This window comes from Abramis brama (genome assembly GCF_963993115.1).
Source record: "Abramis brama genome assembly, chromosome: 1".
Lineage (NCBI taxonomy): Eukaryota > Metazoa > Chordata > Actinopteri > Cypriniformes > Leuciscidae > Abramis > Abramis brama.
Genome location: NC_139963.1, coordinates 3,184,087 through 3,205,829, shown reverse-complemented (window position 1 = coordinate 3,205,829; position 21,743 = coordinate 3,184,087). Strand labels below are relative to the sequence as shown.

At 39.0% G+C, this 21,743-nt stretch overlaps 2 protein-coding genes across 2 annotated transcripts in view; both read left to right on the top strand.

Annotated features, from left to right (window-relative positions):
* Positions 1 to 21,743, top strand: part of LOC311090940 (uncharacterized protein) — an 846,260-nt gene that overhangs the window by 291,769 nt on the left and 532,748 nt on the right. Inside the window, exons 26-27 of the mRNA XM_084126585.1 lie at positions 2,403 to 2,576; positions 3,155 to 3,325. Of these exons, the coding sequence (XP_083982711.1) occupies positions 2,403 to 2,576; positions 3,155 to 3,325 (345 nt within the window). The remainder of the gene's footprint in view (positions 1 to 2,402; positions 2,577 to 3,154; positions 3,326 to 21,743) is intronic.
* LOC311091066 (uncharacterized protein) lies at positions 5,632 to 9,543 on the top strand. The gene is made up of 3 exons (XM_084126799.1): positions 5,632 to 6,592; positions 7,084 to 7,742; positions 7,935 to 9,543. The coding sequence occupies exons 1-3, from the start codon at positions 6,380 to 6,382 to the stop codon at positions 9,016 to 9,018; spliced, it is 1,956 nt and encodes a 651-aa protein (XP_083982925.1). The 5' UTR covers positions 5,632 to 6,379; the 3' UTR covers positions 9,019 to 9,543.

The window sequence follows — 21,743 nt, the reverse complement described above, 5'->3', positions numbered from 1 at the left end:
CAGCACCATTCGATGGTAAAATAAATAAATAATTACAATTCTTTTTTTGGTATTTTCTATATGTAGCTGCTGTTGTGCATTTATAAATCATTTCTGCATTTCCTCAATGTTATATAATATTTTAGAGGACTAACAGGCTAGAGTAGGCGCCCTCATAAGATTCCATCATAGAATTTTGACATTGAAGATATCGCGAGCGTAATATTGCGAGGGGCGCCGTGAGCACTGAGCGAGCAGGTACGAGTAGTGAATTGTCGTTGAAAAAGATGGATAAAGCAAAAAAAATGTCGGGGCTAAAGATAGAAAAAGAAAGAGGGAAAGTGAGATGGCATGTCAAGGGATACCAAAAGCAGCTAAATAAGTGGATGGTGAAAGGCAACAGGTAGGATTTAAAGTAGGGCTGAACGATATTCTGTTTTAACATCAACATTGCGATGTGCACATGAGCGATAGTCACATCGCTGGAACATGCGATGTGAAGGGTAGTAGCACCCATGGTGTATTAAGAGAACGGTAGCACCAGGGTAGCACACAGTAAACACGAGTTTGTTGTATGTCTTGTTGTATGTCTTGTTGCTGGGGTGACATGCACGTTCCGCGTGCCTGCACAGTGATTGATTTGCTGTGCCGCTGCTCACCGCTCACAGCCAACATTCACATTTTAACAGATGTTTGTTTGTTCATTAGGCTATAATTCCTTAAAATAAGTAAAAAAAAATCTTATTCTCTCTCTCTCTCTCTCTCTCTCTCTCTCTCTCCCCCCCTCTCTCTCCCTCTCTCTCTCTCCCTCTCTCTCTCTCCATGTTTTCGGTGCTGATGCAGTGACGCGTTCATGTAAATGGCACCTAAAAGCTGTCACAAAGTAAAAGTAATTATTATAAGTATGTAAAATATTGCAATGAGACATTTTAATTGTTTATTAATAAACGAGTGTTTTCTGTGTCAGCTGCGAAGATAAAATTGACGATATTGACTCGCGATCTTCGCAGTAGTGAACGCGCCGGAGAGAAATGCACATTTCATATGGATTACATAGTTTTATGTTGTTTTGAATGGTTCTGTTTAAAAGTAGAGATTTCTGTGACAGATGTTTTTCTATTTTTTTTTTTTTTAAGGTGTGTGAGGCGAGTAGGCTACCTTTTACGCTGAGTTTCGGTTCATGGATGATAGCTTAAGCTCCAGTTTAGGCGCTGGCACCTCAGTGTCGTGATTAGCTATTGTCTGCTATATTTTTTATTTATTAAATCTAGGAAATTGGATAATGAAACACTGATTAAAATTAAGATACAATTAATACAAAACGAAATTCGCTTTAAAGAAAGGCTTTGTGCTTTCTGTTTGAGGTCTCTGTGAAAGTTTTAAAGCAGTCTTATAGCCTGGATTGATGGCTCGCAACATCGCAATATATATTGTTGGGAAAAAAAATCGCAATGTAATTTATGCAACAGATATTGGGAAAAAATTACATGCCGATATTTTTTTCCCAGTGATATATATTGCGATATTGCGAGCCACCAATCCAGTCAGAAATATAACTGACTGTGTCACATTAATTTTGCGTCATAAAAGCATTTTGAGATGCAAGTACATTTAACCACGTAGACGGAGTCGCTCACAGCCGCATGCTCAAACGCTCTTCGCAAAGCGCGCGTGAGTATTTGAAATTGAAAGCAGCTTCTGTCGGTGATTTTCATATTTGTAATATATAAGCCAACTGCATTCCAAAAGACATATGATGCCTTCGTAGAGCATTTGTAAGCAAAATACCGGCGGGCGAGACCGCGCACTACAAAAGTAACATCAAGCAGACCGCGCGTATCTCATATCATGTGCAATGAAGCACGCAAATGTTCTTGTTATTCGCTTCAAGTTTTCCGAACTTTATGAAAGATTATTTTTTGGAAGGTTCGAGTGGTGTCGTGTGTGTGTGTGTGTGTGTGTGAGACAAAGGAATTAGAAGCAAGCAGAATACGGTTGTTTATAAAGCACACGTAGCGTCATCACGTATCTGTGTTGAGAACTAAGCTCAGACATAAATCTGAAATTATCTTAATCAATACAGAATCGTTGGAGAGAATCTATAACACAATATCACATAAATTAAACATAAACTGTTATTTCCTGTAGCCTACCTATGCCAGGCCTATGCGCAGCGTGACAAGTTGATGCTTCATCTGCAAGACTGGTTTACTCTCGCGTGTCACGTGACCAGAGTGTAATCGCGGCTTTGCGATTAAAAAAAATCGCATTTCATCAAATCGCGATATTATCGCAAATGCAATTAATCGTTCAGCCCTACTTTCAATACATTTGTTTGAAGAATAAAATTAAATTCAGTTTAAGGATTTATATTGTTCAGGTTTAACTGATTAATCAGCTGAATGTTTTCCTCTCTGTTCTAGACTCTCTAACTGCAGTGTGACAGAAGAAGGTTATAAAGCTCTGGCTTCAGCTCTGAGATCAAACCCTTCACACCTGATAGAGCTGGATCTCACAGGAAATGATCCTGGACAATCAGGAGTGAAGCAGCTCAATGATTTACTGCAGGATCCAGACTGTCAACTGAAGACACTGAGGTGAGACGGGATCAAATAATTAACTAAATTAGCTATATGCAGGCTAAATATTCATAACTAATATATTATTTTAGTTATATAATAAGCTGTACAATTTGTTGCATCAAAATGATCAAGATCAGATCAGATCCTGCAGGTTCTGTCATGATGATGATGATGATAACCGTCAACACAGTTTAGTTGTGATACGAGCTACAGGTCAAATAGACATTATGGGTCAGTATATGTGTGCTGACATTCAGGAGTATACCTTAATAATTAACAATAATAGTTTTCCATCAAGCCCAGATTCACTGCATCTCTCTGCACCAGGTCTATGAGTCTCCAGATGTTCTCAAACATGCAGTTTCACAAGCCAGTTTTCTCTGTGCTGACGTTTCTCACTCCTCCTGCTTCAAAGACAGAAAGATCTTAATTTCACACTTTGTATTCATACTGAAAATCATGATCTAGTGAGCTTTTGCCCTTCTGCTCTGTGAGACCTTGTCTTTAAAACAATAATTACGTTTTTTATCGTATCAATCATTTTTTGTAATGCAGTGGACATTTAGTTGATTCCTGAATTGCCTCTTCTGCAGGTTTGTGAGTCCTGCTGCTGAGGAAGCCTGTCAGTATGTGAATAGAGTTGTGGGTATAAACCCGTTACTTCAGAGAGAGCTGAATCTGAGAGGACATGAACTAGGAGACACACGAGTGAATCAGATCGCTGCTCTACTGCAGGATAAACACTGTCAACTCAACACACTGAAGTGAGTATTGCTCATTTATTTATTATATTACTTTTAAGCATTTTTTCCCTCAGTCACACAGAGCTAGAACAATTTAAAGTAATAAAATTAAACAGTCAATTAAACTATTAACCCTCTGGGGACCAAGCTGTTTTTGGGGTCCTTGAGATGTTCTGACATGCCTTGACATTTGTGCTTTTTTCAGTTATTTATAAACATGTTAATGGCAAAGGTGTAAATTCACTCTATATAGCACAAACAGGACTACCATAATATGCGAGCAACGTGTATGTAGATGTTTGTATTTTTAAGAGAATAATGTTTATGCGTGGTTATTGGAAAAAATTTAAATGAAAGTTGCTGAATTAAGACCACAAAACACATATTAAATATGTGTCCACAAGACTTTTGACTAATGGATGTTGTCCCTTTGAGTTCTAGCTTCAAAATTATGTAAAAATAGTCTTGCTTTATCGTTCACAAAAAAAAATACATTGATTTAAATGGTGTAAAACAGGTTTTGCTTGGAAAGCCAATATGCGAGGGGGAGGAGTAGTTTAAACCTTAGATTATGAATGTCCCACCCACTCTGCATAATTAGCCATTCACTCAGGTGTGAAACTGACTGAGCCACAATGCAAGGACAAAAGATGTATTTAGAAGAAGACTTATATTGACCATTTAAGATTTCGCTTACATCTCTCTTGTAAATATGTTTTGCTATTTTATTAAAAAGGTTACAATTACAACAATAATTACAATTTCAACAATATTTCAAGTGTACTCTTTCTTTGTAAAAAAAAGAAAAAAAAAAAAAAGATTATAGGCCTACATTTTATCATATGTATTCATTAGTTTGAATATAGCCAACATTGGAACATCTAACATCTTAGTCTATGAATTTATTTTTGACAAAAATAGTATTTTTTTTGCAGTTTAATACGTTGCTTATACAAATACATTTTATTTCAACATATTCCAGTCGATTTTTACTCATCTCAGTAGGCTATAGCAAAGCAGTTTATTCTTTCACACACAGACGCGCGATTCATATTTAGGCTAAACAGTCTTTACAAATATGTCCCCTTCATTCATCTCACAGAAAGGCGAGTCATATTATAGAAATGCGATTCATCTTTTTGCGGTTTACATAGGCCTACACTAACGTTATTCCATAACGTTATTCCACACGTGAGAAAAGAAAACAGCCTACCTCACTCCTCAGCGGAATCTGCTCCTCATTTCAGGAGATATTGCTCCTCATCAGCACTGTTCTGAGGAATCTTTTCTCCATAAGGTAGGCTATGTCTCACTCGCAAGGAGTCGCGACGCGCTTTGTTTACAGCTGATGTGGGCGTTTCACAGCTATGAAATAGTTCTCAGAATTTGCGTTTGAATAGCACGCGCTCTCCGGGGAGTGGTCACATTACTGTGAATTAGGTCGTAATGAGCTCGACAGGAGTCGCTCTCTTTTTATACAGATTACAGAAGCTGAGAATATTTGTTTTTTATATAAATGACTTCATTTAAAAGATGCGATCTCAAGCTTTATGCCCGTGGGTCTGTTTGCCTGGTTGACTGAATTTTCGCGGAGTTATAGATCATTTTCGAACGCGTTTCAAATGGGAGTTTACTGACAGAGAGAAGGCAGAAATCGCATCATGTTAATTTTTCTTTATTTGTCAAAAAGCAAAACACTTTATTTTTATTGTGAGTATACAGAAAAAAAATAGAAACTGAACAGGATCGATTGATGTATTACACGAAAATGAAAGATCAAAATTAACAGAGCATTTAGTGTTTATTTTCATTGCTAAAAAAAAAAAAACGAGCAAAACGCGCGGGCGCGTTTGTGGTCCCCAGAGGGTTAAGCTGCAACCCTACTTTTGAAAAATCCCCAGAATGTCACATGATTATGGCACTTTTTCATGTGTTCCATATATGGACTAAAGCTGCGTCCGAAATCGCGTACTATGGGAGTAGGTACTACATTTAAATTAGAATGTACTTCACGACCGTTAAAAAAGTATGATCTATATAGTATGAATACGGGTAGTATGAATGAAGTCCGGACGTACTGGTATTACGGTTGGTATTGTCACGTAACATGCGCGGTCACATCAGCGCGAAAATTCAAAGAGCCCATTCCACTAACTGCACCATCTTAGAGCAATGTTTTTAGCTCTTCTTTCCGAACGAGCGTTTTTACGTCGTTCATGCTCACAATTCAGAGGAGTCGTCGGTCAGCTGCTCGCAGATCACGCCTTTGTCGAGAGCTTTTACATTTACATTTAGTCATTTAGCAGACGCTTTTATCCAAAGCGACTTACAAAGTAGGACTAGATTAAGCGAGTCATCATGAAGAGGCAAAAAACAAAAAGCAGCGCAAGAAGTGCTCAAGATACAAAGTTCAGGCATTATTCAGAGTAGCATAAGCCCGATAAGTGAGGTTTAGAGGGAAAGGGGAGTTTTTTTTTTTTTTTTTTTATGAGGTTAAGTGCACACGAAAGAGATGGGTTTTCAGATGTTTTTTGAAGGTTGTCAGGGATTCTGCATTCCGGATGAGGGAGGGGAGAGCGTTCCACCAGCATGGAACTGTGAATGAGAATGTTCTGGAAAGTGATTTTGTGGCTTTCTGGGATGGAACCACGAGACGTCGCTCGTTGGCCGATCGTAGGCTTCTGGTAGGGATGTAGACTCGTAGCAGTGTTAATTTCGTTAACGAAGACTAGGACGAAAAATGTTCGTTAACAAATTTTTTTTCTGTGACTAAGACGAGACGTTGACAAGCTAAACTAATATCTGATGATTAAAACTATGACGAAATTTATGCCATTTAATTGTTAACGAGACGAGACGGGACTAAATGTCAATTTAGAAATATCGGACATTCAAAATACATGATGTCTTCTTCACATCATCATAGGCCGTCACATGAAAGTGTGCGTCCCTTCTCCTTGAGGGCGTCTGCACTCTGTCTGCTGCATATCACGCAGGCAGCCGCAGCTGACGTCACGGGTAACGGCGCGGGTAGTCTAGGTTACCAAAACTCAAACTTGCAAGCTCGCTGCAATAATGGCTTCAGCGTTAGGAAGAAAAAGAAGAATCGACATATGGAAGCATTTCATCTACAATGCATCTGAAGGGAAGACATCGTGCAATGTCACAGTCACAGAAGAACACAGAGAAAAGCCATGTGGCTATAAATTATGCGGAAAGAATACAACAAACTTAAAAAGGCATCTGAAAGCACATCACCCTGATGTTTATGCATCCGTCACCGTCACGGTAAGTAAACTAACATTAACTGTGTAATATCTTACATAAAAACTTTTCTTAACGTCAGTTCAGTGTTACTGAAGCTTTCAGTTCAGCGTTCAGTGTTACAGTGCTTTTTTCAATGTTTTTTAAATCTGCTTCACAGAGAAGATGCATGTCTTAATTTAATAATACACATGTCATGCATCTTCTGTAAAGCTGTGTTGAAAACATATTTTATGAAAAGAGCTAGGCTAAACAAATACATACAAATTGAATTAACGTTAGATAAGTTACATTTGAACTAATGTTAGCTAACTAAGTGTTATCTTAGAGTGATTTTTTTTATCATAGGTGACTGTGTGAAAGTAATGGACATTTCAGAGAAGATACAGTTCAACTTCAAGATAATATAAATCTATAATTAATATTAGCCTATGTTTAATTTCAGTTCTTTTGTAGCTTTTAGAATATGTTTTTAGGGAGTAATTGCAAATCCAATATTTTTTCTCTTCAACCAGGTCCAAAAGAAGACTGCACAAAAACAGCAACAGGGTGCAAAAACACAATCAACTATAGCAGAGGCTTTCTCATCAGTGTCAAAATATAAAGCAGATTCGCCAGAACAAATCTCTAAAGAAAAGATGATTGCCCAGTGGATTGGACGCTCCGGTCTACCTGCTCGTACAGTCGAGGATGATGATTTTATCCTTATGATAGAGAGCATAGATAAGAAGTTAGCAGTGCCTAAGAAATCTAAAATAAACAACTTGGTTGACCAACTTTACAATGACGAAAAACTAAAATTCAGAGAACAACTTGCCACAGCTCGCAAAATAAACTTAGGACTCGACATATGGACGAAAAGAGGACTAACAGCATCATTTCTAGCCATTAGTGCTTGCTACTTTTGTCCTCAGGAGGAAAAAGCGAAGCATATACTACTGAATCTGGTTCAGCTGTCCCATCCCCACACAGCAGACTGTATAAAAACTTGTGTTGACAGGTGCACACAGGAGTGGGGAATACCAAAAAACAAGATTCTAACAGTAATAACTGATAATGGAAGCAACATGGTTGCAGCATTCAAAGATAATGAACAGGATGACCACAGTAGCACCGAGGAAGAAGAATCCCAGGATGACAGTGAAGAAGACTCTGAGAATGGCGAAGACCAAAGGTAAGTTATTTTAGTTTGTAGTAGATGCTGATAAAATTTTAGTACTGTACCACAGTACCAGCCTACATTGTGTCTGTCAGTGAGCAGTGCTTAATATATGGCATTATGTTGCTCATGGCAAATTAGTTTCCTGTAGAGGATTAATAAAGTGTCTGTCCTTTTCTCTGTTTTTGTTTTTTTCTTTTTGCTTAGGTTTGGAGCCCTAGAGAGGATGCCCTGTGTCGTACATACATTGCAACTAGTGGTGAACATAATCCAAAAAGAAGCAAGTGTCAAACGCCTCCTAGACAGAGTTCGACTACTTGTTAGGCTCTTCCGCAAGTCATCCGTGGCAACAGAGCAACTGCTGAAGTTGTCTGGTCTTACTCTGATCAAAGACTGCCCTACAAGATGGTCCAGCACCTACCTGATGATAACACGTCTTATTGATTTGAAGGACTCACTGAATCAAGTAGCTGATAGGATGGGCTGGGATTGTCTGCTGCCAAGTGAGTGGCAAAGGATAACTACACTCAGAGATCTGCTCCTCCCCTTTGCTGAGCACACCCAGATGCTCCAGAGTGACACAATGTCCTTATGTCTGGTGGTGCCTGCCCTCCTGGACCTGAGTGCTCACTTATCTGAGTTTTCCCAGGCCAATGGTACAAGTCACAAGGACTTTACTTCTCTGGCAAAGAAGATGAAGGCCAACCTCGACCAACGCTTCAGTTGCTTCCTTAATCCCAGTGATTCAAAGTTCTCACCCCTCGCTAGTGCTGCATGCTTCTTTGATCCAATGGTCTCAGCTGATGCACTCATTGAAAATGATGATGAACACATTAAAGAGTTACTGAGTAAAGCAGAAAATTACATTGCTCAAATGGTGTACCCTGCAATACAGGAGGAAGCTTTTGAAAAGGAGGCAGAAGACAAGAGATGTGAGGAAAATGAGCCACAGACAAAGCGACCCAGATTTAGATTTCTAAGTACAAAAGTAAGTGCAAACCGGCCATCTTGTAGCCACACAAAGCTCACTGTCAGGCAGGAAATTCAAAAATTCAAGGAGCAGCTGTCACAGCCCATAAACGAAGGGACTGCTTTTGACTTTTGGGCTGTACATGGCTCTATCTACCAGCTCCTAAAACCCCTGGCCCAAGATCTTCTTGCTGTGCCTGCATCTCAGGCATTTGCTGAAAGAGTTTTCAGCATCACAGGTGACCTGAGTCAGGGCCGTCGGAATCGCGCCAGGTTGATCCTGGAAAGAAGCGCATTTCTAAAAATGAATCGACCTCAGTAGCCTGAATTTTGTTACTACTACTTTGTGCTAATGTTATTAGGCCACGTTATCTTGTTGGCACTTGTGCACTTTAAACTTTTTTCATTTGTAGCACTACAGAAGACTTTAAGCAAGTGTTGTGTTCCATTAATTTCTTAAAGAAAGTGTTGTGGTCATGTAATTTCTTGCAAAATAATTAATACCTCTGCCAATAACTTTGCACATTTTTTATCCATATAGGGTCCAAATCTGAATCAAATTTTTTTCCAAAGGCAAAAGGAAGGTTTTATTTTTCCAATTAAAAAAGGCTCTCTGAGCCTGTAACTTTTGTTTACAATTTCAAATGTCATTGTGTTCAATGTGTACAGCCTTAATGGTTGTATCACATTTGAAAACTATACTTAAATGAACAGAACAATAGTTTAAAGTACTGTCCTCTTGACTCAGATGTCAGACTCAGGAATATGTTCATCAGCACTGATTGCATTTGAACGTGTGTTCATTCGTTGAACTTTTATTTGAAGTTCTAAATAAATGTTGTTTTCCAAAACAGCTAAATAATTGTTTTTTTACTTGATTATTTTATCTATCCGTAATGTATGATCCTACTTAAATTATGTATAATGTATAAATTAGCAGACAGCACAGCATATAGGCTAACTAACTAAGGAAATATGTAAAATTGCACAAGTGCTGCTGCTAAGAGTAACATTTTTAAACAGCCTGTTACCTTGCTTCAAATTTCTCAGAATTGTATTGGTCTAAATGGAGAAAAATTATGACTATTTTTGTCTAAAGACTTCATATAAAATGGCTACCAAAAGTAATGTTGGTAATTGCAGTTAGACTAAAAGTACTGACTAAAAGTTGACAAAAATGCAATTACTTTTCGTCGACTAAAACTAGACTAAAACTATGAAAGACAAAATGACAAAAATGTGACTAAGACTAGAATGCATTTTCGTCTGAAGATGAAGACTAAGACTAAATCAAAAATGGCTGTCAAAATTAACACTGACTCGTAGGAGTGAGTGAAAGTAGGAGGGAGCTGAGCCTGTGATAGATCTGTAAGCAAGCGTCAATGCCTTGAACTTGATGCGAGCAGTGAGAGGTAGCCAGTGCAGTGAGCTGAATAGAGGAGTGACGTGGGCCCTCTTTGGCTCGTTGAAGACAAGACGAGCTGCAGCATTCTGGATCATCTGTAGGGGTTTAGTTGCACATGCTGGAAGTCTGGCCAGAAGAGCATTACAGTAGTCAAGCCTAGAAATGACCAGGGCCTGGACGAGAAGTTGTATTGCATGCTCAGTTAGGAAAGGCCTGATCTTCCTGATGTTGTGCAGTGCAAACCTGCATGATCGAGCTGTCTTTGAAATATGATCTGTGAAGGTCAGCTGGTCATCAAACGTTACTCCAAGATTTCTCACCGACTTTGATGGGGTGATTGATGATGACTCTAGCTGGATAGTGAAGTTGTGCTGTAGAGACGGATTGGCAGGGAGGACGAGAAGCTCAGTCTTTGCCAAGTTGAGCTGCAGGTGATGTTCCTTCATCCACGTCGAGATGTCTGCCAGGCAGCTTGAGACCCGTGCAGCTACTGTGGGGTCATCTGGTTGAAACGAGAGGAAGAGCTGTGTGTCATCAGCATAGCAGTGGTAGGAGAAGCCGTGTGCTTGTATGATGTGTCCCAGTGATGTGGTGTAGATGGAGAAGAGGAGGGGACCAAGAACTGAACCCTGGGGAACCCCTGTGGTCTGTTGATGTGCTTTGGATACCTCGCCTCTCCATGCGACCTTGAAGGACCTACCTGTGAGATAGGACTCAAACCAGTGGAGTGAAGTTCCTGTGATGCCCAGTGCTGAGAGGCTGGACAGAAGGATTTGATGATTCACAGTGTCGAAGGCAGCAGACAGATCCAGGAGGATGAGGACTGAGGATTTGGAAGCAGCTTTTGCGATCCGTAGGGCTTCTGTGACAGACAGTAATGCAGTCTCAGTAGAATGCCCTTTCTTGAAGCCGGATTGGTTGACATCCAGCTGGTTGTTGAGAGACAGAAAGGATGTTACTTGGTTGAAAACAGCTCTTTCAAGTGTCTTCGCAATGAATGGTAGGAGAGAGATAGGTCTGTAATGTTCTACAAATGATGTGTTTAGCGTTGGTTTTTTAAGCAGTGGAGTAACCCGAGATTGCTTGAATGCTGTAGGGAAAATGCCAGTATGGAGGGATGAGTTGATGATGTGTGTGAGTGCTGGTAGAAGTGTGGGAGAGATGGCTTGTAGAAGGTGTGAGGGGATGGGGTCTAGAGGGCAGGTGGTAGGGTGACTGGAGAGGAGAAGTGTAGATACTTCTTCCTCGGTTAGTGGAGAAAAGGAGGACAGAGGGATGTTGGCTGTAGAAGGGGTCGGTCTGGGTTCCTGTGTGTGAGGAGCTGAGAACTGACTGCTGATAGATGTTGTTTTGTTGGTGAAGAAGGTCGCAAAATCGTCAGCAGTTAAGGAGGAGGCGGGTGGTGGTGGAGGTGGACAGAGGAGAGAGTTGAATGTCTTAAAGAGTAATCGTGTGTTGGAGGAGTTGTTGATCTTGTTGTGGAAGTATGAAGATTTTGCAGCATGAACATCAACAGAAAAGGAAGAGAGGAGAGATTGATACGTACTCAGGTCAGATGCGTCTTTTGATTTGTGCCATTTCCTCTCCGCTGCCCTGAGTTCGGTCCGGTGTTCCCTAAGAACCTCAGATAACCAGGGGTTAGAGGGAGTGGCGCGTGCTGGCCTGGAGGAGAGAGGGCAGATAATGTCTAGAGAAGAGGTTAGAGTGGAGCATAGGGTATCCGTTGCGGTATTCACATCCAGAGATGAGAATTGTGAGGGTGGGGGAAGAGAAGATGAGACGGCAGAGGAAAGATGGGAGGGGGAAAGTGAGCGCAGGTTTCGCCTGAAAGTGACTGGTGGTGGGGTTGGTGGTGCAGGGGTAGAGAGTTGTAGACTGAAAGTAATGAGGAAATGATCTGAGACATGGAGAGGTCTCACCAAGATGTTGTCTGTGGTGCAGTTGCGTGTGTAAACCAGGTCCAGTTGGTTGCCTGATTTGTGAGTACCTGTGGTGATGAGTTGTGTGAGATCAAAAGAGGCTAGGAGAGAGATGAAGTCTGCTGCATACGGCTTGTCGAGATGGATGTTGAAGTCACCAAAGACTAGAAGTGGGGTGCCGTCCTCAGGGAAAGTGGATAGCAGCACATCCAGCTCATCCACAAAATTTCCCAGCTGACCTGGGGGCAATAAATGACTACAATATGGATCTTAATGGGAGTTGTGAGTGTAATAGCATGATATTCAAATGAGTTGTTGTTGCATATAGAAGAGAGCGTAGAGTATTTGTAATTGTTAGAAACGAGGAGCCCTGTACCCCCACCTCTCCCAGACTGGCGAGGGGAGTGAGAGAAGGAGAAATTGCTAGAGAGAGCAGCGGGGGTTGCTGAGTCTTTTGGACGAATCCAGGTCTCAGTCAAGCCCAAGATATTAAGAGTAGAATGAGATGCAAAGGCTGGAATGAAGTCAGCTTTATTGACTGCTGACTGGCAATTCCATAGACCCACGGAAAGAGAGAGAGGAGTGTGTGCGGATGAGAGAATGGGACGCAGATTGGCAGTATTGCGCTGCCTTTTGAGCGTGATGAAAGGGCGTTGCCGAGTGATAACAGTAATGTATTGAAAGCACATGTTGTTTAAGGTGAACAATAAGATAAAAAAGAGTGAAGGAAAAAGGGAAAAGGAGATACTTAAGTGCCTTTCTGGTGTCCTTGCTCGGTGGAGTCGCGCAGGTAGAGTCGATGGTCTTTACCCGAGTCGGTCTTCACACGAGGAGGCTGAACACGAGAGCTGAACGCTTCCGCTGACGCTTCCGCGACAGCGCGCAAATTACACAGATATACAGATAATGCTTTCACCGCTTGAGTGAGTACAGCTGTTTCGGTCGGGCAATTAAGTCTGAATAACGCGAAAATGTGCCAAGCCGAAACTGCAATAGGAGCAACGTACGGCTTAAGTGCAAATTAGACTGCAATAATAATTAATATCACTCGCGGCTTTATGTTAAATAAAGCAGCGCGTCTAACTAAAATACAGAATTATGTGAAGTTAAAAATACAAAATAAGCAGAGAATCGAAGATGGCCTTACCTCGATTAAAATACAGCACTGAAATAACAGGAGAACAGAGTATTCTAGAAAAAACCACTTGCGCGCTCTTGTAGTGTCTCTTGCGTGCTGCTCGCTGGTCCTTATGGAGTTATCTGAGACTTCACTATTTATATCTATTCTTACATAAGCTGTTTCGGTCGGGCAATTAAGTCTGAATAATGCGAAAATGTGCCAAGCTGAAACTGCAATAGGAGCAACGTACGGCTTAAGTGCAAATTAGACTGCAATAATAATTAATATCACTCGCGGCTTTATGTTAAATAAAGCAGCGCGTCTAACTAAAATACAGAATTATGTGAAGTTAAAAATACAAAATAAGCAGAGAATCGAAGATGGCCTTACCTCGATTAAAATACAGCACTGAAATAACAGGAGAACAGAGTATTCTAGAAAAAACCACTTGCGCGCTCTTGTAGTGTCTCTTGCGTGCTGCTCGCTGGTCCTTATGGAGTTATCTGAGACTTCACTATTTATATCTATTCTTACATAAGCTGTTTCGGTCGGGCAATTAAGTCTGAATAATGCGAAAATGTGCCAAGCCGAAACTGCAATAGGAGCAACGTACGGCTTAAGTGCAAATTAGACTGCAATAATAATTAATATCACTCGCGGCTTTATGTTAAATAAAGCAGCGCGTCTAACTAAAATACAGAATTATGTGAAGTTAAAAATACAAAATAAGCAGAGAATCGAAGATGGCCTTACCTCGATTAAAATACAGCACTGAAATAACAGGAGAACAGAGTATTCTAGAAAAAAACACTTGCGCGCTCTTGTAGTGTCTCTTGCGTGCTGCTCGCTGGTCCTTGTGATAGCTTTTGTGTAATTTCTCAAATAAGTTAAATATCATTTAGCCAATACATTTTACCTCAGAAAAAAAAAAAAACACACACACACACATAAACCTGTGACCAATGACAGATGTTGATTTTTGGTAAGGAAAAATTAATTTATTTGCTTGTGATATTACCATCAATGAATAAACATGAATGAATCAATAGTATGTGTGTGTATCTCGGTTGATTCATTCATGGATGGCAATATCACAAGCAGTGTGTGTGTATATATACAGTATATATATATATATATATATATATATACAGTATATATATAAATATATATATATATATATATATATATACATATACATGTAGGGTAACACACTGAGGTCAGATACAATACACACATATACACACACACATTCATATACATGTGTATACATGAAGACTTCAGATGCAAAAGAAAAAAAAAATCTTCTAAAATGAGCATTTTTATCAAGCTTGTATATTTAGGTTCAGTAATTTCACTTTAATGACAATTAATAGGTCTTTTTCATTGCCATTAAAGTGAAATAACTGAACATAAACATACAAGCTTGATAAAAATGATCAAACTAGAAGAAAATTTCAGATGGCACTTAGAGGCTTTTACATCTTAAAGCCTGTTTTATACTTCTGCTTCAAACTCACGCCGTAGCTACGTCGTAGGCTGTGTGTAGCGCGCGTACCCTACGGCGTACCCTGACGTGCACCTCTCCAAAAATGTAACAACGCGTCAATTCTACGCGGACGCAAAGCGCTGTGATTGGTCTGCCAGAACCCCTCCCTCGGGGTTTCACATGCTCCCTAGGTCGGCGTCAACGTGGACAACGACGCAGAAGTATAAATTAAAACCAGCACATTGCCTACGGCATATAGGCTCCGGCGTAGGTCTGACGCAGAAGTATAATGAGGCCTTAAGTATTCATATATATATGTGTGTGTGTGTGTGTGTGTATATATATATATATTAGGGCTGGGGGAATTAACGCGTTAATCTTTGCGATTAATTTGAGATGCTTAACGCGTTAAAAAAATAATAACGCAATTAACGCAACACTTTTTTTTGCCTCGTTTTAATGACTTCCTGTTGCGGCTGCTATTGAAAATACTGAAAATATCCTGTCCCGGTCCTCCGTGTTTGGGTTTCATTCTCTCGCAGCTTTCATGAGCGGGTCTTTTCCACGCAGTGCTCTCCATTCCGTGTGTGTGTGTGTGTCGGCCGTGTTTGCACTGCGGATTCTGCTCTGTCGTTAACGGCCCAAGCGCTCAAATCATGTACTGATCACGCACTGAAAAAGCAAAGTCCGCTCAAATAACGTGAAATTTCTCAGTAGTAGACTTCTGCAATTGCAATTAATTACAGCAAATTGTGCAATTAATCAGTTCATTTTTTTTAATCGATTCCCAGCCCCAATATGGGATATATATATACACACACACATAAGAAATGGATCATATACATATAATACATACATACATATTATATTTCTAAATAAGCCAACACAGAAAACAAAATAACTATAAACACGTTTACAGATTGTGAACCCTACAACCTACTGCGCCAATTCTTCATCTATATTTTAAAGATGGAGCTGACCTCCGCCCCGACCTCCGACTTTCACGGTAGTCCATCCAGTCACTGATTGCGACCATGGGTGGAAAAAAATCACATCGAGGTGCTGGTGTTCTAGCTACATATCACATATTTGAGCTTAATTTTTTACAAATTATTTACTTTAAATTTGGGTAGGTTAAAATTCAAGTGGAAATCCAAAAATTACTATCTTGTACGCATGCTTTTAAAGAAACAGATTTTGAATTATTTTAAAGTGATGCCCTACAAATGAGATTGTTAGTAAGAAAGTCCCTTTAGATCTTTTAGAAACCTGTGAAGGTTACCTTACTAAAGCTGCTGACGTTCATTTTCTTCCCTCAAGACACGTTTTAAAACTTTTGCTTTTGGTGGTGCTTTAAGCTCTATTATACTACTTTGTGCCAAAGTTTTGTGATTTTGTTTTAAGCTTTGTATTCTGTATCCATTTAAAAGTTAAATAATATACGAAAATAAAGCAAATACATTTTAAAGGTGTCTGGAGTGTGTGGGTATTTCTCTATAGTGCGGCACTCATATTTTTCAGATATACCTGCAATTTGCTTGTTTCAAAAACCATCTGGAATCTGCCACAAAATAAGTGCATACACAACACCCTTTAAAAATATTAATTACTCAGTTCCACATATTAAACACTTTACAACTGTAAATCCCTGGGAAAGTAAGTGTTTTGTAATAAAACTTGCTAAAACAGCATGACAAAATGAACTTACTAACAAATAAATGGAAAGAGAGTGTGTAACATTTGTTTTCTTTATTATTATTAATTTTTTTTAGCAATTATTTCTAAAAGCTGAAGGAATCTTTCCTCTCTCTGGCCTCCTGTTCTCGTCTCTCCTCATGCTCTCGTCGCTCTTTCTTTTCTTTCCTCTCTTTCATTAGCCACTCTCCACTCTATAAGAACACAGGTGTGTTCATCAGCCCCCTGCAAAATCAACACAGAATTTAACATTAGTGATGAACCATGGTCAATTTATATTATTATATTAATATTAATGTTACATGGACAAGTTGAGGTACACTTGATAACAGTAGCTTGCTACGTAGCCAACACATATTACATATCAACACTGGTAAAGGAGAAATAAAATTGCTGTAAAATAAAAAATAAAAGTTTTGTAACTATCATTTAACTGAGAAACAACTTCGTTGTTTAAATACAACAGTGTTAACTAGCTGACAGGCATTAGCTCGTTCTGTTCGGTAATAATACTGATAAAATTGTCAATTTTGCAGCCAATTCACAAAATTGTACCCTCGATTTACATTATTTAAACTTTTAACAAGTCAATCGTTTACTTATATGATGTTAAACAAATACAATTTAACCACAAAGAAACAATAAGTGTTTTGTAAAGTATTTACACTTGAAAACAGCCGCGTCTCCATTTTCTGCCATTTTCGAATATAACGATGACAACTCCTCTCCCGTGGCATCATGGGCAGGGCCTGAAATTAACACCCGACCACACACCAAATGCAGGTGAATTCTGCAATTGGCGGGTAACACTGTCAATCTACCTGGCAGCCAATGAGAATCGACCCTTCGCGGGGAGTTTGATTGACAGGTGATCTGGCCAATCATAATCCCCCGAATCCGCCTTTTTTTGTCCGACAAAGCAGTCAGGAGAGTTCAACGTTGGAGGATTTGAACTTGAAAAAACAGAGTGTACTGAGTAAGCCTACTGACATCTTTCCGCAGTTAAAACTACATTACTTCTTATGTTCATTCATGTTTATTTGATGCTATAAATTAACTAGAAGGAAGAGATGATCGGTTCACGAGCAGCTTTAACTGAGGCACCACAGCGATCTGTCAAGACGCATTACAGAGCCACAAAACGGTTACGGTAGTCTAAATTTCTTTAAAAATGACCAAATTTTAACGTTGAGACTTTGTTTAATATCAAAAGTAACCTGGACTGTCTTGTCTGTCAGCGTGTTGTCAGTGTCTCTGCTGCGCGCTGTTTTTCATTGCGTGAGATCATGGTTTGGCGTGAGCGCGGTGTAGCTTGTCGGACATAGCAACAGTAACTAAAGGGGCCGGGTCTTTGCGTTTTTTTTGTTTGTGTGTTTTTTGCAACTGTTGTTCTTTGACATTTAAACCCAGGCTGCCATTTCGTTGGATTTTAGCTAAAAAATGTGGCGGCACATTACTGGAGTAGTAAAGAAAGCATCTGTGAAAGCAGCGCAGTTTGAGTGTTTCGGAACGTATATGTGGTCGGAGAGAAAGATGAGACTACCCTTCTCTGACTACATTTGAATGTGTGAGTTTAAGTACAAGCGGCAACATTCTAATCTGAAAAATGAAGCCTACCCGGAAGTTCGAAAAACTGCAATACATCGAAAATCCGCTAGGGCGAGGTCCCAAAAGGGAGCAAATGTCCATAGCCCCCATGTTAAAATGTCCGTTTTCACAGCATAAATTCATGTTTTTACAGGTTAGTCCCATGGACTTTTATTGTATTTTTCGATAGGTTCCGAGTGCCTGACAACCATGAGGGCTGTGAATTTTTTTCTAACTCGTTAGTTTAGTCCGTATTTAGATATAAAATGTATGACAAATAAGGGCGTGGTTAACTTTGATTGACAGCTTGATTGAGAGCTTAGGCTGCGCCACGGAGAATGACAACATAAGAAGCGCCATTTTTTAATACAGTTGAAATATAATACTACTGTTTCTGTATCATGAAATGTAGTTTTAAGAGTTTTTCAGGCAAGAATGTAGTTGTTTAAAGCTCAAATCTGTGGTTTATTTATAAAGATTTATGAAAATTGTATCCAGTTGTGAGATGCAGGTGATCACCGGGCGCTCGGTGCTCATGTACCCCGCCTGGAACAGCCTTTCCTCGGCTATTTGTTCGGACATTTGCCGCTGACTCTGGCGTCTCTGTAGTGGTTAAACATGAGATATAATTCATCTTGTGTATATCTAACGGGCGATTTTTGGTCTCGTAAATCTATAATTTGTTCCCTGGCCAATCGTTTTGGCTGTGGGGAAGTTTCAGAACTTTATAAGCTATTTAACTTTACTATTGTATGGTTAGACTAGAGCGCTGACTTTGTATATGTTTGACTGAATTGTTTGCTTTATTTGTATAGCTTCTTGTAACTTTACCTTTTACTTGTACTTTTATAATAGCTAATATTGATAAAACTGAAATTTAACAAAAAGAGACTGGGTTGGGTTTTGTCATTTTAAATTTTAATACAACGAATATGATCTGTAATGTTGTTTACTGCAACATCTGTTGTTTAGTACAAATGCACATATTGCCTGGACCATATTAAAATGTTTAATATTTTTATATTATATTTAAAACAAGATTTTCCAAGATGGCTCCGCCCATACCCCCCATAAACGGCTTCAAAACCGTTCTTCAGAAAGTCTATGGGTGACGTCACAGACGCTTTGTCCATATTTTTTACAGTCTATGGTTAAGTATTTAAGCTACAGTACAATGACAGTTGCACAGATGTTGGGAGTTGGGAACCGGTGAGAAAATGTCCGGTAGCCTACCCGGTAACTTTACCAGTAATAACCATAGATATCATATAAAGGCTAGATGTCTTGTGCGCGCTGCTGGCCATTGGAGGTCGACGTCCGCACACGGCGGCCATCATACCACAGTGTGCTCGCTCACTCGTTTAATGGTGCATGTACTTTTAAATAACCATAACTTGCTCAGAGATGTAGCTATGACACTGCATACATATGAATAATTATAACATAAATGTTCAAGCATTCGGAATTATAGCCACGTTAATAGCGTTAGTAAGAAACCAAACCATTTGTAAATCCGTCAAGATTTCAGCGAGATAAGAGGATTTGTGTGCGTGCTGATCACTCACCTTAATTCACTGCTCCACTGTGGTTAGATGGCCGCCGGTGATGCCGGAAGTGACTCCGCCTTAAGACATCTAGCCTTTATATGATATATATGGTCAGTGGTTAAATTGGCTTTTGTAGGGAGGGGGGAGCCCTTATTTACGGTGGTCATCATTAACCCCCTGAGGTCGGCTATCGCGCCGGCGCGATAGGCTCGTTTTTTTCCGTATGAGTGCAAAAAAGAAAAAAAGAAAAAATATTAATTTTTATCTTATATGCTTGTGTTATACATCAATCTATCCTGTTAAGTGTGTATTATTTTTGTGTACACTCACAATAAAAACAAAGTGTTGTGCTTTTCGCCAAATAAAGAAAAATAAACATGATGCGAGTTCTGCCTCCTCTCTGTCAGTGTAGTCCATTCTGAAACGCGTCCGAAAATGAACCATAACTCAGCGAATACTCAGTCAAACAGGCATACAGACACACAGGCATGAAGCTTGAATTCTCTCCTTTTAAATGAAGTAATATATATAAAAAACAAATATTCTCAGCTTGTGAAATCTGTATTAAAAGAGAGCGATTCCAGTCGAGCTAATTAGATCTCATTAACATGTAATGTGACCCCGCCCCGGAGCGCGCGCGCTATTCAAACGCAAATGACTGAGGCAATCCTGCAAACTGTGAACGCCCCCATATCAGCTCGAGAAAACACATCAGATCATTGTACTTGTTTACACAGTCTCGCAGCGCTGTGAGGAATAATACTATAATGGTAAATTTACCTTAGATGTACGAGGAGCAACAGATCCGAGGCTATGGAATAATGGAATAATGTTTTTTTTCATTCTCAAGTGCGTCGCGTTTCTGTGCATGAATGAATGAATGAACGGCAGAGATGCCGCTGTTTACCACAACTGGCAAAAGACGGTTTAAATTTGAATCGTTTCTGTCTGTGAATGTTTCGCTTTTAGCAAACTGTATTGCTATAGGCTACTGAGTAAAAATCGAGTGAAATATGTTGAAATAAAATGCATTTGTATAAGCAACGTATTAAACTGCAAATTAACATTTATATTTCTTATTATAAAAACGAAAGTTACTATGTTACAGACATATGAAAGACAACATTTCATTGATTAGTTTTGAATAGATTATACATTTTCACTGTAAAATATCTGCCACCTCAAATAAGCTTTTGTTTGACAATTTTTGCTCATATGTTAAATATAGTATGTTTTGTCAAAAATAAAGTAATCAAATAATATGTTATAGTGTTTATTCCAATGTAGCCTAGGCTATATTCAAGTAATGAATCCTTAACTTTGAAATATGTATGATAAATGTATACTTTAGTTTTTACAAATAAATATTACACTTGAATTGTTGTTGTAATTGTAACCTTTTTAATAAAAAAAAAATACAAGGTAGATGTAAACAAACTAATAAAAGGTAAATATAAGCCTTTTCTTTAAAATAATATTTTATTTTGTTTTATTAGTGACAAATTTGGGGAGAGGATAAATATTCCAAAACTGAAAATACAGTATGAGAATTAACTGCACAATTACTAGACATGTTTTCCTTTTCATATTATAGGCCAATACTAGATGCTTCCAACTGTTGCTCCTGCATTCTTTCTTGTGACACACCTGAATGAATGCCTCATTAAGTATGCGGCCCCATTGTCTCCAGGTGCGAACCACTAAATATGCATGATCGTTGACGCCCACTCCGCATATTGACTTTCCAGACAGAAAGTGTTTTGTAAAATTTAAATCAATGTATTGTGTTATGTGAATGATTAGGCAGGATAATTTTCACATACTTTTGAAGAAAAAACACATGGCAACAACATCCATTAGTCAAAAGTCTTATTGACACATATTTACTATGTGTTTTGTGGCCTTATTTCAGAAACTTTAGTTTTTAGTTTTTAAAAAAACCATGCATAAACATTATTCTCTCAAAAATACAAACATGTACATGCAAGTTGTTCACATATTATGGTAGCCCTGTTTGTGCTAAATAGAGTGAATTTACACCTTTGCCATTAATATGTTTATAAGCAACTGAAAAAAGCACAAATGTCAGGGCATGTCAGAACATCTCAAGGACCCCAAAAACCCCTCAGACCCCAGAGGGTTAAAAATCGCGCCATAAAATGACTTAATGTGTTTTACACCAAAGGGGCTATTTTTCCAGTATTAATGTGTAAGGTTGAGTAGTTATTCAAACAAAGATAAATACTTTACAGTTTTTTATTATTTTTTACCTTTAATGTTAACAAGCA